Source organism: Hydra viridissima, unplaced genomic scaffold (genome assembly GCF_058129835.1).
Source record: "Hydra viridissima isolate aposymbiotic clone 2 unplaced genomic scaffold, HvirCarnegie_v1 scaffold_6, whole genome shotgun sequence".
Taxonomy (NCBI): domain Eukaryota; kingdom Metazoa; phylum Cnidaria; class Hydrozoa; order Anthoathecata; family Hydridae; genus Hydra; species Hydra viridissima.
Window position 1 is genome coordinate 8150976 of NW_028324305.1, and position 18661 is coordinate 8169636.

An 18661-nucleotide genomic window follows, 5' to 3' on the forward strand; every position below is an offset into this window, starting at 1 on the left:
TTTCTTCGCATATGATAGCAACACTTTTGGTTGGTTTAATTAAACCTCCTCTGTCTTTGAATTTTAAAAAACTGGTTTGTTCGAAATGATAAGAAAGTACTAATACATTCCAACATTTAGAGCAGATGGTTTATTGTAAATTTACATAGCATAAGTTTTTTGATAAGATACATAATGTTGATAATGTTTGATAACATACAAAACATATGTTATCAAAACATTCCCTTAATGATTTGTTTTGAATAATAAGTTAAAAACAATTGACTCAATTATTGAGAGCTGAAATATTACAAAGAATAATATATAAGTAAAATAATATATATTAAAAAATAACATTTTGTACTTAATATTTTTATTAAATATTACATCCATTAACTACATATATGTATTAAATAATCCTAGAAGGAACCCCTTTCAAAACTCTATTTATTTTCTTTAATATTTCTGTAAAAAGCCTTATAAAATGTACATCGATCATCGCTAGGAGCTCCGATCGCCGCCATCTTGGGAGGCCAATTTTGGCTTCAATTTTTTTTGAAAAAGGCAATTGAATACGCTATCCAGTTATATTTTGAGATCAGTGCTTTTGCCCTTATTACAAATGGCGGATTCAATTTCTAAACAAAAATGCGGCTTCACTTTTCGTCTAATAAAATCCCGCAAGTTAGACATCTAGTATATATAATATATCATTGATTAAACCTCCTTGTAAAAAACGTCTTGTCTAGCTCAGCTAGGAATAAAACGTATTTTATACGTAATGTAAAGATGACATAATATACCAACTTCGAAAGACGTTTAAAATGTTTTTTTCGCATCTGCGCTAGATAAGAGATGTTTAAGATAGAAATAAAACGTCTTTTTTACGTATTGTGCCTGCTGGGTTGGTTGAAGCGTTGTTTCAACGTTGGTTAACCAAATCGCAACGTTAAAATAACGTTATTATTTAAACGTTGTTCAGTAAACGTTTTTTTCAACGTTATTTCAACGTTGATAAAAAACTCAGTTTTTAAATAACTATGCGTTGATTTGGTGTTTAAAGTAAAATAAGTAAAGCCCAAAAAGTAAGTGAAATAGTCTTTTAGTATGACACGAAATCGGATAATAATCTGTTTGCATGTCACGGAATCGGAAAAGTTTTCATTTATAAAAGTTAAATTCTCTTCAAGTACTACATCTATTTCTTAAAGTTATTATTTTTTAATTAATGGGCTAAGAGGAGGAGCTATTATAACTTTTTCATTTCCACAGAAAGCAAACAGGATTGTGAAAACTTTGAGTTCACAACCACAGAAGAAAAAAGTGACAATGAGGATGTTGATTTTCTTCGAAAAAGAAAATATAAACAAAGAGAATTTCCTGGTTATTTTCCAAGTAGGTATTGGTTTATATGCTGGAATTATATAAATTTCAGTTTTTATACCTGAAAATAAAAATACCTGCCCACCCAACAACAAGCCATCTTAAAGACAAATTGAAGATGTCTTGAAATTGGTCTTAAAGATGTCTTAAACTGGTCTCAAATGAAACACAGTAAGTCGTCTTATTTAAAACGTCTTTAAGTTTTCTTATTAACACGTATTAATGACGGCTTAATATATATATATATATACATATATATGTATATATATATATATATATATATATATATATATATATATATATATATATATATATATATATATATATATATATATATATTATTACCTTCTAGTCTCCTTCCAATACAATATAAATATATATTTATATTGTATTGGAAGGAGACTAGAAGGTAATAATATATATATATATATATAACTATATATATATATATATATATAACTTAACTAAAACGTCTTAAAGCTGTCTTATTTAACACACCTTAATGACGGCTTAAACTGGTCTCAAATGAAACACAGTGAGTCGTCTTATTTAAAACGTCTTTAAGTTTTCTTATTAACACGTATTAATGACGGCTTAATATATATATATATACATATATATATATATATATATATATATATATATATATATATATATATATATATATATATATATATATATATTATTACCTTCTAGTCTCCTTCCAATACAATATAAATATATATTTTTATATTGTGTTAGAAAGAGACTGGAAGGTGGTGACTGAATATAGGAAGGTGTGAAAAATATGAACTATCAAAATGTAATAAATGAAAAAAAGAGACATAATTTACTATAGAAATATTTCACAGCATCCACAAAAAAGAGTACATGATTATATTTTTAATAAGATTTTCGTAATGCTGGTGCGTTTTTAACTTGTTCTGAATAAATTTATGGACAGTCTTCTCCAATTCTTTTGGATATGTCGCTCGAACAGTCGCTAAAAAGAGAAAATTAAAAAAAGTAATTGATCAAGAAAATCATTGATTTTTTGGAAAGCAGCATTCGAAGACACTTACCAATTACAAATTTGTAAAGGTGGGTTTCTTTAAAACTTCTCTTTCCACCTCTCTGCAGATCCATGTTGAAATTAATCATTAGTGAACAATCTTATTTTTAAATTCGATTAGTTTCTCAGAAATCTGTAAAATATGTGCTTGTAATGTACCTAGCCATAGGACCTTAACGAAATAATTCAAAATTTTTATGAATTATTAGTTGGTCTTTTGCATATTGTCGAGGCAGAAATCCGGAAAAACACATTTAAAACCAGCAGCTATAAGAGGAGACATATTTCTGATGTTGCTTATACGACTGGCAGCTAAAATCGTAGTCTATCCGCTTGCAAAATTTTTGTTCTTCATTAAACACTACCCTTCCTTCCCAAGAACCTTTGATAATGCCTCTTTCACAAGAATAATATCCAGTATGAGCGCAACACTCCATTTTAAAAATAATCTTCCTGGGGCATCACAGAAAAAAGCTCTAACTTTAACAGTGTGTACAACTGATTTTATTGTCAGATAAAATTGTCCGCATAACTTTATAAACCATACAATTCATGTCATTCTTCCGCAATTGGAATTAAAGACGTAATTAAAGACTCAATTAAGGAAGGAATTAAAGCATGGACGTATAAGAGATGGACGTGCAACTTATTATTATAGTTTAAACTTTTAGTATTAGTTTAAACTTTCATAGTATTTGTTTAATAAGACTGTTCAGGATAAAGTAACTACTTCACGTGTTGACAAATTATTAAACAAATTACTCCGAGTTAAAGGAAATTAGTTGTCGGCACGAACAGATTTTATCATTTTTTCAAGATAAACATTTCGATGGCTCCGCGCAAAATCGGACTATCTGCAATCTCCGCGGAAAACAAATTTTGGCATATCTGCTTTCTCCGTTTAAAACAAAATTGGCATATCTGCAATCTCCGCGTAAAACAAAATTGGACTATCTGCATTTTTGCCAGATACATTTTTGGACTATCTGCGTTTTTCTGGTGCATAAATTTTTGGTGGTGTTTCTTTAAATATTTGAAGTTTTTTATAAAATTCTACAATTTTTTAAATAATAGCGATTATTTAAACATTTATTAATAGCGATTATTTAAACACAAAACCTTGATCATAACTTGATTAAGTTTGTGAGTAATCAAGTAGTTTTAGTTAAGATAAATATGTTAAAAATAACTTATGTTATTGTTAATAATAATATAGCATATGTAACAAAACATTGTTATGTTACATACTAATTGCTAAATTCATAATAGATACTTTGTCAATTTTATTTAGCCTTGCTGTTGTGACTAATAACTTTAGATCAAATTAAATTCTTGTTATGTTATGTTGCAATGTTGCTAAGTGGTCTTTATACGCAAGATCTGCATATAAATATATACAGGATGTCTGCCAAATCAAGAAAATGCCAGGGAATTCGGATATCTTCAAAAAAATCAGGGGATTATCAGAGAAATTAGGTTAAATTTTAGAAAAATCAGGAAAGATGAGTCTTTATCAAACTTATATAACTTAAATAAGTTGTATATAGTTCACGTAATCTAAAAGTTTATTTGGCAGATAGTTTTATGAACTTCTCTTGATATATTTAATGTGGGTTGTATTATTGTTTATATTTTTGCAGTTGAAGAGCATTTTTCTAAACGAGAAATAGGTAAATATCAGGGAAAAGCTAGGGAAATTCAACTTAAAATATTGGCAGACACCCTGTATATATATATATATATATATATATATATATATATATATATATATATATATATATATATATATATATATATATATATATATATATATATATATATATATATATATATATATATATATATATATATATATATATATATATATATATATAACTATGTTAGTGTATTCTATAAATAGAGTGCTCAATGGTCTTAAAGAGCAGAGCAGTAATAAATTAGTAAAAACACTTATCTAATTTTTTCTTCCACAACTTGTTTCACCATCAATAAGTAATCAGGAAGGTTAACAAATTAATCATTAGTTAACATGTTATATATTAACCTTATATATTTATAAACTTATCTTTCACCATCACTAGGTTCATCAGACTTCCTGATGAACCTACTGATGGTAAAACAAGCTGTCAAAGAATAAATTAGATAAGTATTTTTGCTAATTTCAGTGGCGGATCTACAGTACGGCGGATTAGGCGGCCGCCTAAGGAGAAGTATTTTATAATAGTTAATGTGTTACTTTACATTTTTGAAACTTCAGAATTTTTTATGCTTTACGGTTGCGCAAAGTTGGCAAATAACAAGATTGCAAACCGCGGAAATGAGCGATAGTGTCAAAAACTCTGATTAGGCGGAATGGTTTTTTCATGCATAAGGCGAAACAAATTTCGCCTAATCTGAGGCTTAAAAAGTCTGGAAATTATAAAAATTAGACTGATTGGATTAAAATTTGGCCGGTTGGGTTTTAGTTGATGCTTAAAAAATCTGGAAATAAAGAAAATATGGTTACTTAAATTAAAATTGGGTCGATTGGGTTATAATTTAGGCATAAAAAGTCTGGAAATTAAACAAATTTGTTCGATTAGGTTAGGGTTTTTGCTCTTTTCGAATTTCCACATTAAGATGTCTAATATTTTTGATAATGTACGAGTTGCTTTAGAGAGAAACGATATAGTTACTCTCGAGGAGATTAACAAGAAGTTGTCCTTTGAAGTTGATTCTCTGTGTTTTTTAACTGAAGAAAACTTAAATTTATTAATTAATCAAGTTCATCTAAAGCGAAATATCTTCGCAGAAGCATACTTAAGCAAAAATGAAAAATCAAATAAACTTGTACCTATTCTGTAAGTTATTATTTGCTTATACTTCAGATTAAATAACTTAATGTAAATAAAGAAATAATGCTTCATTTTTATTGTTATTAAATCAGAGGTTTTATGTATAAAGCAATACTGCTTTATTTACATTAAGTTGTTTAATCAGAGGTTTTAATATGCATAGCATGTTGTTCATGTTTTGCTAGCAAAGCATAATTCAGTTTTGCAGATTATAAAATAATTTTTCAATATTATATTGATTGAGTTGAATTATAGTTCATATTGAATATGAACTAGAATTCAATTGCAAAAGCTACTTATATATATATATATATATATATATATATATATATATATATATATATATATATATATATATCAAGAAATCCATAATAATAAAGCCACATATACATATGTAAGTATTGTAAAAATATATTCATTTTTTAAATTCATTTTAGATCAACTTCATCTGGTAACTGTCTCTACAGCTCAGTATCATTAGTTATTGTGGGAAATAATTCATTAGTGGATATTTTAAGGGTTCTCACCTCAATGGAATTGTATATTAATGCTGATTTTTATTCGAAACATCCAATATTTAATGATATAATCAACAGTGGTAAATATAATTTTTTTTCTTATGATAACATTTTAAAGATGACATTGTCTAAAACTGTTGTTGATCAAGATATCACTAAAAATGAAGAATGTGTTCGGTCGGAAGCAATTAATAATTGCTTTGAAAATCAATGGTCATCTTTTATGTGTATCTTAGGTCTTTCATCTGTTGTCAATTCACAAATTTTTTGTCATTATCCTGAATTTGGACTTGATAGTTTTTTTTTGCATTTAGCAGAATAATAAAACCAAGGGTTACCGAGTTGAAGCCAACAAGAAACAAAGTAATACATATAATGTTCTGTCGGGTAGGTAAGTTACCATCAGGGGTTGCTTTTACACCAAATCATTTTGTACCGCTTGTTGTTTATGATTTAAAAGTGTCACGTAAAAGAAATTTTTTTTCTGTTACGATGCCAGCCAAATTAAAAAAGTTTAATGAAACTCCAACAAAGGAAAAAAAGCAACTGTTTTTGAATTTTTTATCCTCTAAAGGATAAAAAATTACTAGCTACTAAATCTTCAACAACATCTGAATTAGATTTGTCTGCAAAAGATAATTTCAATGGTGATATTAATAAATGCTTGATTGTACCTAATGTTGAAAGCTCAATTGACTTTGTTAATAAATCTTTTGACGAATTTGATGTTGCAAATTTTCGAGAACTACGAAGAGAGTTACAATGTAACAAAATTCTGTTTCGTCAAAAAGTTCTTCATTTAGTAAAGAATGTGTTTATCCCAGATAATTCTTTCAATTTTCCACAAGGCAAAAACAATAGAAAGTTTTCAATCAAATGGCTAGAGACATTTTCTTGGCTTTGTTATTCTAAAAAATTAAATGGTGGATTTTGCTTGCCATGTGTATTATTTGGAGATGATTTTCCAACAAAGAATTACAAGGTTTCAGTGTTATTTAAAGAACCACCGAAAAATTTTAATGACGCTTTCCCAGCCTTAAAACGCCATTGTGATCCAAACATTAACGGTTTGCATTCTCAAACGCAGAGTCTTTTTAATGATGTTATGAGGCAAGCTGCTGGTGATACAAAACCTATTTATGATATCATAGATCAAAACACCCTTGCAGAGATATCTGAGAATAAAAAAAAACTTGGACCAATAATTGATACTATTATTTTGTGTGGCCGTCAAGGACTTGCTCTAAGAGGTCATAATGATGACTCTCAGTATCACTCAGAAATTGGCCAATATAGTACCTCTTGTAATGTTGGAAACTTCATGGAGATTCTTAATTATCGTGTTAGAGGTGGTGATACTGAATTAGAAAATCATCTAAAAAACCACAAGAAAAATGCATCATATCTTTCAAAAACTATGCAGAATGAAATAATATTCTGTTGTGGTGAGATAATCTCTGATAAAATTAATATCCTGGCAGACACCCTGGATATATAGATTGACCCTGTTTTTATATTGAAAATATTAAATGTAAGGAAATAATTTAGTTATTATTACAATACCTTGCAACATTTTTTTAGTTATTTTAGGTCAGACCACCTCAAATAATGTTGTTATGAAACTTTTAAGTAAGATACTTGCATCATTGGAAGAGGTGAAGCAAACCCAAAAATTACATTCTGCAATGATAACTTCACTGGAAAAACAGCAGAATGTAGCTACTGGAATTACTTTACAACAATTACCTGGTGGTCTTACTTTACCTTTCCATTCATTTGCTGATGTTGATAATGCTGAAGAGTTGCTGAAAGATGATACAATTCAAAAACTTTTGGTACTTTTTTTATTATCATCTTGTTCTATTTTTACATTTGTAAAAGCAGAAGATATTTGATAATGAAGCATTCTACTGTATTAAATACTTATAATCAATCAGAAACTTTATTTTTGTCTTATGGTTGTCTTTTAGACGAGAGTTTTGATCGAAAATGGGGGAAGTGATTTGGGTGATTTCGTTAAACGAAATATGAAGTTGCTTTTTGACTCAGCTTTAGCTAAACAGTACAATTTAACAGGTGTATCACATCAGGGCAAACGTGGGTTTAACAAGCTGATACTGTTTCAGTTACTTTTTGGCAAGTAGCTTAATTTGTTATATTTTTTTTTTTTTTTTTGTTGGTCTACTAACTACTAGCAGTTGTGTAAAATTATAAAATATTTTGTTAAATTTTAATTGATTATTGTATTAATTAATAGATTTATTTATTTATTTATATATAACTAATGTAATATAGTATAGTTTTTTTATTACTGTTTACTAATTTAATTTATGTAATTGTCATTATGTTTTTAGTCGCCGCAAAGCAGAACTTTGCAACATATGTTTGCACACAAGAGAGCCTCGAGAACGAATTAAAATCGTGGTTTAGTAATGCTCGTGATAGAGGAAAAGGTGGAAGAAAAAAACTACAGCATCAACCAGTTTAATTACGGAGTTTTTTTCTAAAAATTTTTTATTTATATGAAAAAGAAACCACTAACCTGTTATTTCATTTTTAAATAATTACTATTTATTATAAAAAGTGTTCTTGTAGTTTTATTTATTAAAAGAAAAGACAATCAAAATTAAACTTTTTTCTTTATATATATATATAATACTTTACTTTAAAAAAGGACAGAAGTATCTTGCTCTCCTTTTGATAATTACAACTGTTTTCCCGATCGGTCATATTCGTAGGTACTTAGACTTAACAAACATAGTATATAGATTTAATATTAAAAAGTGATAGGGATCAATCTGGGCCCCGATCGGTGTATCCCATTGCGTTGCCCGATTGGTTCCCATCTAGAAATCAATGCCAAAAACCGTTGGGATCCCAATGGGATAACCTAGTGGGACCCAATTGCCATACCAATCGGCTCCCAATGTTTCCCCAATAGGTTGTGTTCGCTGGGTAGTCAGTTAAACTAAACAAAAAGAAGTGTTCACGACAAAAAGTGGCGACCCTGCCAGGACAACTGGAATCTACTGAATACTCTACAAGCTATCAACTGACGCAAGAAATCAAAGATTACAATAGAATTTAAAATGCCTCGAGAGCAAGGCGAAGATCCAATCGCTACACCATCAAAGAAATTGGAACTAGTATAAATTAAAGTTGAGGACTCGGTCTGGAAGTACACATGTCATTGAAAATTAACGATATACACTCATTAGATAGATTGAAACCAACCATCAAAGCAAAACTGTCGGTTTATTACAAAGCATGAAAGAATAAAAAAAGAGACGAAGAAAACACTGACAATAAAGAAATCGACTACTGGTACGAATAACAGAATAACTTAATTAAGCAACAAAACGAACTTCCCAGCCAACATTGACAGACGGGTACCGTACGGGGCCCATACGGGTCCGCAACTGGGTCCCGTATGAGAAGACCAACGGTATCCCGCCGGATCTAGGCCGCGGTTTCCATATGGGGCCCATATGGGTATGACCGCTGGGTATCCCATATGGGTCCCAGTCAAATTCCGTACTTTAAAACCGTAAGGAGCCCATTTTGGTTTGCAACTGGGACCCATATGGGAAACCCATCGGGAACCTGCCGGATCTTGGCCGCAGTTTTCATATGGGTATGCCCGCTGGGTAACCCGTATAGTTCCCACAAAGTTTGCCAATTGCAAATCTTGCAAAACTACGCTTATAATTTACAGATAAAATAAAACTGTATATGATTTGACTGTTTGTTTAAAACAAAATTTTGACAATTTGTTGTTGAGAATAACCTTCTTCATGAAGCACGATAACTTTTTTACATTCCAGTAGTGGAATTTTGGTGGACACTTCGACTAAAGTTATTCTTTTTTTTTTGTAAATAAATAATCGTCAATTTCTACAATGCTGCCTGATCTACTAATTTGTTTAAGTTTCAAAATAAGAAAATGTAAAAACTTGATAAAAATTCAACAAATCAACAATGTGTACTGTTAATGTTCAGTTCTAGCATGTAGCTTTTGTATGATAAGCCTCAACGAGTATCAGCAACTCGACACCATATTTGGGCTCTCGTAACCATATGAATCAGATTATTTAAAAACTATGTTTGTTATTGAAAGATATTAGGTAACTTTCACATTTTATTTAAGATGATAAAGAATACATACACAGTCTGTATAGCATAAAATGAGTTCTATGAAAACTTTAGTTTAAAGTGTTGATATAAGCGAAATCGAAGAAACGCTTTAAAAAGTTTCTAAAAAATACTCCACTAACAATGTGAAAAATTTCAATGTACACACAATGCACGGTAAATACATCGCAACAGTAAAGTATGCTAATACCAAATCCTGAAATATGATTCGGCACAATTGAAATCTTAACTTTAATTGCCTAAATGAACATGAATACAACAGCAACAATTCACTAAATTTATGCCGAAAGTCATAAAATTACGATTAAATTATTTTACACCTGCGGTTTATAAACAAAATCCTGGAAGCTAATATTCTTTGCTTCTGATAGGCTGAAGAAATTTTAAAGCATTCCGATTGGTTAAAAAAAATTTTTTTTTTTTTTTCAAAAAGGAAGCATCAAAATACTCTTTAATTCTCTTCTTAATTATTAAACACTGTAACATTTTATATGGCTGTGAAAAGGGGGCATAAATAATTGGTTTATTTGCTTTTCATCTTAACAGTGGAGGATATTTTTTTACTCTACCTGGAAGTATTCCTTTACAATCTTCCTTTTATAATAGCATCATGCCTGTTTAGTTTACAAACTTGTTAATTAAATTTTTTGATTAGCTTTATTATATTGATTTTGTAACCCCCGTTTTTAAAAGTACTACTGCTTAAATACGATACTATGGAGCTATACAACCGATGAGTAGCTAGATTCAGTGTATCAGATCTGTGGTTAAAATATTTTGAAAATAGCGATCGAAAAATTTAAATTTTAAAAAAGAGAAGAACCAATTTAAAAAGAAAATCAGCTGTCGAGTTTTCTTTAACAAAAGAAGCACAAAGACGTTTATTGGTTGAAAGAGAATTTATATTAAAAAGAATAACTCAAAATATAAACCCATATATTATATGAAAAAAAAAAACACCTGCGCTCTCAAACCCACCAGTCTTTGAGAAAAACGCAAGATTATATGACTTCAAATAAGAAAATCGAAAATCGAGCATGTTGTAACTGGCTTAAACGGTAAATTTATTTGAGAATGGGCGCAATATTAACAAGCCCAGTGCGAGATTGCAAAAATGTTGTTAAAGTTACCAATAATAACAATACTCCAGACGACAAAGCAAAGAATGTACCTTTCGGAAAGTTCCATATTGTTCAAGAATGTTTTCCTTCATTGGCTGGAAAAGAGAATAAATTTTTTAGCGAGAAAGTTCCTTCATACTGGAACAAAACGAAAGTTGAATCAAAAAAGAAGACCAAAAACAAAGAACTATGGACTTTGCCATACAAAGACAACGTAAAAGAGACGTTTAGTCCAACAATTACTGATATGAGAAATCAAGAAGTTAAGGTTAAACTAAACACGTCAACAGAAAAACATTTTTATGGTATATTAAATTTAAGTGATACATTAAAGTATATAGGATGTTACATATACCTACGTTGCAGGAATATTGATGGTTTAAAACCATCTATTGTTGTTGGTTGGGTAAGAGACGTCGACAAAGGTCTTGTCCTTTCTGGGTGGCAAGAAATGGGTTTTGTTTCACAGCCGAATATGATTGTTTTATATATGCTCTTAAGAGAAGTAATTCCACCAAAAGTACGTTCACTTCACCAGTTAAAAGCGATAATGATGAGCACACTTTACATATGTTATTCGTATAACGGACACGAAATAAGCTATCCACTAAAACCTTTTCTACTTGATGGTGATCGCTCAGGATTTTGGACAAGATGTATAGAAATAATTAACCTCCACTCTGATAAACTGCTGCAAGTTAATAAGGATGCTAAGTATTACAATGACATACAAGCAGAGTTAAAAACATTCGGGCGTAGTTTAGAGCGTAAATAAAAATAAAAAACACTACGCACTCAAAATTTGGCAATGCATTAAATCAATAACGAAAGGTTGAAACCGAAAAAAGTTTTTTAGATATCACTGTTTAATAGAAAGAAGCCACCTTTGACTGTTACACTAAGGCTTTATTATATATATATATATATATATATATATATATGTATGTATATGTATATATAGTTGATGATGTATGTATGTATATATAGTTGATGATGAAAAAATAATGATTTTTACCATTTTTAAAACATTTTTTTAACTTTGAATCCTTACTTTGGTCTTACAAATAATTTAGGTCAGAACCTATAATTCAGCTCCATCAGAATGAAAAGTAATACTCTGCACTGCTTTTGCAATCGGAAATGGCATAGCTAGTGTCATGAAAAGTTATCTTCGAATCAACACAAATCTGTTGCAGGTACACTGACGGTTCCCACTGGTGTTTAAAAATTTTTTATGTTAAAATTTTATATTTACTTGTATAATTAAATTTTTTTTTGTATGAGGATTGTAGACTTAGCAATCTCTAAAGAGTGAACTTTAATTTAACTAAAATTAAAAAAACTAAAATTAAAAACTAAAATTAAAAAAGAACTAGAATTAAAAAAAAACATATCGGAGTACTTTTACAAGAGACGAAGATAAGATACTTTAATTCATAGATCATCCTAATGTTGGGCAAGATAAAAAATAAAAATCTGTTTAAGGTTAAACCTGTATCAGAAATAAATTAGTTTGCATTTCAAATGTTAACAATAAATCAATAGATATTTCATAATTACAAATTTTTCATTAAAAAAGTGAAAAATGACGGTAAATACATTTTATGACTTTTTCTGTACAAAGGTTAAAGTTTATGTATTTAAAGTTTTAGAAGCGTGAGTGAATAATATTTGATTTAGTTAACAAGAAGCAATCCTGAGGATTTAAAGTTAACAATCTTGTTTGTTTAAAGACAATTACTTTTCTTCGTTCTTGTTACTTTTTTGTTGGCTTCAAAAACGTTTGTTGATTTTATTTTAAAGCAATTCTATCTTCAGATTTTTTGAGAACATTTTATACTTTTATAAACTTTGAAAAGTTCCTAAACTTAAACGGTTGTACTGGTAAAACCGTTTAAATTTAAGAACGTAATAAATCTTTACCAGGAGGCAGGACGTTAGACAAATAGTGGCACGCAGACGTTAAAGTAATTGCACTTTAACGGTGTTACTACGAATACTTAGATTATATAAATTCGCTTTTGATTATTTTTTATAAAGCTAAATACACAGTCTGGAGGAATATAGCGGGCTACAGAGAATACCATCTCCATGTTAGTTACATGTAATGTGATATTAAAAGAATATAATTAGGACCATATCTTGCCAATCAACTTCAAGTTTACTTTTTCAGAATCACTCATTATTACTTTTCAATTTCGTATACATAAGGGCAATTTCCTTGAGAAAATGAAGTAGCCCCGGGCTGACTTACGTTGGTGCGTCTCTAGATTCCAGGAGTGCAAGAAGCGAGAGTTTTTCCTGTCCCAACTTCCGGCAGATGTTTATATTGGCTTAATTTTGTGTGAATGTGTGTGTGAGAAAAAATTTATAAATGATAAAAACGTCACAAATGAAAACCTTGTTTTTTATCTATTCAAAAAAAATTCAAGTTTATTCACAAAAAATACGTATTATCAACAAATGTTTTTTTTTTTTTTTTTAACCTTTTCTCTTGGAAGATTTTTTTTTTAAACAAGACTTTTGACCCTTGCCAGCCTCCTGCTTTCTACCTTTAAGTATTAAGGATGGTATTATGCTTTCGAAATTTTCGTTTTATTTTCCATTGCGAAAGAAATATCATTGCGTTGAATTTGTTTGGACCTTTATAAATTCAAAGGTAAATTTGTAGTCGATTACTTGAAATTATTAATATACAACTTCAAAGATTTATGTTAGTCTCTTTAAGATTTCTTGTTGCACTTGACTTTAAATTTTTCTGCATTTAATTCAATAACTCATTTTAACCAAACCACGATTAAAACAAGTTTTATTTTTGGTGTGAATGGGGTATAAGATGTTAAAATGAATAAAAAATTATGTTATTCATTATGTCACTTTTATGCAGCGTTTGCTGAAAACGCATAGATATAAACAGAATAACAAAGTTTTCACTTATCAGTAGCAATTTTAACAAAAAATTTAAATTAGCATATTTTTTATTTGCAAATTACACGAAGTTTTCTTTTTCTTTTTTTATTTCCATTTTTATGATTAAAAAATAGAAATACAAAATTTATTAACAATTTTAGACTATGAATTTTTTATCCCAAAGAAAAAAACCACATCACAAAAAATAATACGGATATAACTCCTAATATAGATATGCTGGTTACAGAGAATAGATGAGAGTACATAAAGACAGCAATCCATATTAAAATGATTGTTGTAGACAAAAGTGGTATAAAAATACCACTCAAGTCAATATCTCTAGATACTGAGGAACCACTGCTCCTTCTTTGATGGTGTAGAACTTGTTCTGAGATTACACAATGTATAACACTACCATCAGCTATATTCAAATCATTGAGAGTACATGCATCAGCATTCAAAATACGGCCGCTAAAAATGAATCGTACATTTTTTGCTGCTTCATACTCCAAGGGAAAACATTTTCTAAACAAATATAAAGTGCAAATACGGATTATGCTGTGATTGATGGATGTGATTGATGAGAGCTAAATGCAACAAAAAACAAACCATCATAACAATTGTCATTTTATAAAATTTTTAGTTATATGTATTTCCCTTAAGTACATGTAACACACCCAGTTAAATGTGGACTCAAGTGAAGTCCAATCCCAAGTTAAATGCAGAGCTTAAAAATTTTATATAGTTTTTTAATTAACTTCTCCTATAAAATATTCTCTTTACTTTTTATATATTATACCTTTTATTTCATTTTCTTCTAATATGTAAAGTAGGATGTCCCAAAAAATGGTCAAAAACTGAGCTCTACCTTCCGAACTTTTTTATTTGGTTTCTAAAGAAAACCATTCATGGAACTGTAATTCTGTTTTATCAAATATGAAATTCTACTTTTTATAACAACCTTAAAGTTATCAACTTTTCATCTTTTCTCACATGTTTTAGAAATAAAATAATTTTAAAAGAGGTTTGATTAAGCATAATTATTTTATAAACCTGTTCAACTTTTTAAAAAGTACAAATAAGGTAGTGGCTTAGTCAGTTTTGAGCAACTGGGGAACAAAGACTTTCCTTGAGTAGTGTCTTCAACTTTTTTCAATGGTCTTTTAAAATTAGCATAACAATTTGTCAATGTTTTTCACTGAAAATTGCTTTGACAAGCTCCAGTATAATTGCAACATTTTATTCAGCACAGTCATTTGTAATGGATAAACTTTTAATAAATAAATGGAACATATGAAAGCTTTGAGCATTTTCGCAAGATCCAACTCAATTTTGAACCTACTGGTTCACAGCCTTTGAATTACCAATAACTTCAAATAAGTGAAGAAAAAGTTTTTTCTACATAAACATGTACTTTACTTAAGAGACTTTTGGGAAATTCTGCAGGAACAAGAAAATTCCAAAAACTAATAAAGTATACTGAGTTTTTCAGCATCTTTTAGGTTTTCTTCTCCAATTGCTAATACAACAAGCTGCTGAGATAAGATTTAAGTACAGATTTATAGCAGATCTTACTTTAAAGTAAGCTCTGCCCTAAATTCTTGTCATACTTTATTTTAATTTTAGTACTGGCACTTTACAATTAATATTCAGAGCTTGACATCCAATAACACTTTTCAAAAACCAAGACATACAGTAAATTGAAATCAAAAAATTAGTTGATTCTCTCAGGAACTGGAGGCCATTTGTTTTTCAATTTCATTTATAGTCCAATTGGATATCTTGTTTTGCTTCTGTTTAAAAATAAGTGATCTTATTCTCAATATATTTGTACTTTTTTTGACAAATGTTACAAATCTTTTTTCTAGATAATAAAACTTACACTAATATTTGTATCGTTTCTGTTATGTCATTACAAATAAAATATTGAAAGATAAAGCAGTAGAAACTTCAGCATCTTTTTATATTTTTTACTTTTGTAAAGCCATAATCTAATATTTTATGTAGGGGTAAAGAGAGGAATGACAGTAAGTATTATTTATAAGACAGAAATCTTGATATGTTAAAAAAATTTTTAATAAAAATTTTTCAATAATTAATACATGATTTGGGTTCCCTTTTAAATGAAACTGCTAAAAATTGCAATTGTCAAGACAGAAATTACTTCAACAACCATGCACATAAATTCAACATGATTCACAGACAAATTGTTCAAAATATTTCACTCCTATGATTCTCAAGACTTATCTTACTGAAGTAATTTGGTTTCATGATACATTACATACATAACCATTAATTAAAGAATAATTATTTATCATGAACACAAAAAATAAGCATCACATATGCATGATATCTCATATTTTTCAGTTAATTCTCTGAAAATCCCTACCACATTTTCAGTAATACAAGTCCTAACCTTATTTTATACTGTTTGAATATTAAAAAAAATAAAAGTACAAAAAAACTCAATTTTTTTTTAAATATTGAGTTTTTATTGTAATTAAGACATCATATTAATGTATCCTTTTTATCTAGGTACCAAATGAAGATGTTTGGAGGGTAGAGCCTTTTTTGGGGGGAAAGAAACCTTATTGTACAGTTACAAAATCCCAACAGTACACTATCTTTTCATCGAAACTTAGAGTAACTTTTGTAGCTCATTTGAAAAAATTTAGCTTTGCATCATTTAGAACATAATATTTATATAAAAATAACAAATAAGTATTTTTTGCTTACTTTTTAAAATCCATTAACTTCATGTATTTACTAACAGAATGTAGATAAAATACTTCATTATGAATGATTTTAACTAAAATCACATCATTTGACGATAAAGAATTTCTTCTTGATGAAATATTGCCTTGGTTTGTCAAAGACTCTTGAAAGTCAGGATAGAAAACTCTGGCAGTTGATGCAGTATTGCCCTCATGTAATGGGTTGAAGGATTGTTCTACATTACTAGAAAACCCTACTCTGCTATCATTTCTGACTGAAGAAGATAAAAGATTTTGCGTCGGACGAAATACATAGAAAGGAATTAACACAGAGATTAGAAGAGTAAAAAACAAAATAACGAAGAGAACATCGTTATCTAAACCTTCTATTACTTGTTTCATTATTTTAACTGAAAAACAAAGTTAGCACTTGCTACTATTATAAAAAAATGTTAAATTTATAAAAAAAATAACAGCTAATACATTCATGCTCATAAATTACATATAAACTTGCATATTTAAGTATCTATAGAAATTTTTATCTGAAAAGGTTTTATAGGTGTCTGTCCATTCTTTTTTTTCTTGTTGTTGTACATAGAAGCGTGATTCGCTTGTCTTTCGTATACTGCCGTAAAATTGCAATAATTCGGTGTCGTTGCAAAAAAAGATTCAGCCACTTCCTTGAATGTTTTCAAAGGTCCTGTTTTTTTCCATGGCAGTTGTTAAATTTTGTGCCAAAAAAGAGATTACAGTAGGGGAGACCGCGAATCCATCATGTTTACCGGTATGCTTTACTGTTAGCTTACCTCTTGGCGTAAGAGTAAAAAAAATTTTTTGTCAAGTAAAAACAAATGCTATCACCTGTCTGGCCTCAGTCTGACAAATGGTTTATACAATGGTGATGACAGAAATAGTACACTTAACGTTTTCTTCATTAGAGTTAACATAAATTCTTTCTTTTTTAGGGAAATAAAAAAATGATATTAATTTATAACATACAGTATCGGACAAAACATGGTGGACAAACTCAAATTTAGAACAAAAGTTGATCAAAAGCTAAAAAGAACTAGTAAAACAATTGTATATATTAATTTTTAAATAGTTTATTATGTTCTTAACAAAATTTAAAACGTTTGAATCATACTAAGAATCACAAAAAAAATTTATAACACATTTTTCTCAACAAACTACATTTTTCCTTGGACAAAACAAGGTGGACAAATCAAAACGAAGCTTTTTTTTATAAGATTTCATTGTCTTTATTCAATTTACCGCATTCTTTTGTTTTCACTTTTATCATAACATTACTCTAAAATAATAAAATAGATTTTGGGACGTCTGGCCAATTATTTTTTCAATTAAACTAAAAATAGATTTAACTCGTGATATATGGGGTAAATTGCAACTTAAAATGGCTTACGACAAATTAGGAAGTGTTTTACGTGAAAATATTATTAAAGATTTTAAAAGCGGAAAACGTCAAGCTGAAATTTGTAGAAAATATAATATAGCTAAATCGACTGTAAGCAAAACTGTCAAATCATATGGATCTCGTGACTGCTATAAAACAAACCATCGGGGCGGACGTCCAAGAAAAACATCACAAAGACTAGATGGAATAATTGTTAAAGAGCTTAAAAAAGATTCATCTTTGTCATCCACAAAATTAACCGAAAAACTTGAACTACAAATCTCTAATCGCACTGTGCGACGAAGAGCTAACGAAGCAAAATTGTTTTCTCGAATGCCTGCCAAGAAACCGCTAACTTCCTTTAAAAAAAGAAAGCTAAGACTTGCGTTTGCCAAAGCACACCAAAATTGGACTGCAGACCAGTGGAAAAACATTTTTAGTGATGAATCAAAATATAACCATTTTGGAAGCGACGGCAAGAAGCGAGTCTGGAGACCAAAGAACACCAGATTCAATACTAAATATACCAAGAAGAGTGTTAAGCATGGAACGTCTGCTATGGTTTGGGGATGTTTATCAGCACTAGGA

General features: G+C 29.2%; 3 protein-coding genes and 1 pseudogene across 4 annotated transcripts; 3 read left to right on the forward strand and 1 right to left on the reverse strand.

Annotated features, from left to right (window-relative positions):
* Positions 1–4984: 4984 nt before the first annotated feature.
* LOC145189236 (uncharacterized) lies at positions 4985–8396 on the forward strand (annotated as a pseudogene). The gene is made up of 5 exons (XR_016453674.1): positions 4985–5253; positions 5685–6156; positions 7347–7600; positions 7736–7901; positions 8120–8396. The product of XR_016453674.1 is annotated as an uncharacterized LOC145189236 (transcript).
* Positions 6328–7350, forward strand: LOC149886868 (uncharacterized; the record flags this gene model as incomplete). The annotated part of the gene is made up of 1 exon (XM_090090451.1): positions 6328–7350. A coding segment is annotated over one exon (936 nt), but the record flags the coding sequence as incomplete, so codon positions are not given.
* A 1984-nt stretch (positions 8397–10380) lies between the features above and the next one.
* Positions 10381–11950, forward strand: LOC145190163 (cyclin-dependent kinase 5 activator 1-like). The gene has a single exon (XM_080066950.2). The coding sequence runs from the start codon at positions 10992–10994 to the stop codon at positions 11811–11813; it is 822 nt and encodes a 273-aa protein (XP_079923076.2). The 5' UTR covers positions 10381–10991; the 3' UTR covers positions 11814–11950.
* A 1563-nt stretch (positions 11951–13513) lies between these two features.
* LOC149886869 (transmembrane and ubiquitin-like domain-containing protein 1) lies at positions 13514–17433 on the reverse strand. The gene is made up of 2 exons (XM_090091547.1): positions 16685–17433; positions 13514–14473 (listed from the first exon to the last, which is right to left on the reverse strand). Exons 1-2 carry the CDS (start codon positions 17062–17064, stop codon positions 14122–14124), a joined length of 732 nt encoding a protein of 243 aa, XP_089947673.1. The 5' UTR covers positions 17065–17433; the 3' UTR covers positions 13514–14121.
* Positions 17434–18661: the final 1228 nt, after the last annotated feature.

Coding starts and splice junctions, on each gene's coding strand:
- LOC145190163 (XM_080066950.2), top strand. CDS start 10,992: ATGGGCGCAATATTAACAAGCCCAGTGCGAGATTGCAAAAATGTTGTT.
- LOC149886869 (XM_090091547.1), bottom strand. CDS start 17,064: ATGAAACAAGTAATAGAAGGTTTAGATAACGATGTTCTCTTCGTTATT. Junction 14,474..16,684: donor AAGTTAATGGATTTTAAAAA/GTAAGCAAAAAA, acceptor ATATTTGTTTAG/AAAATGTTTTCCCTTGGAGT.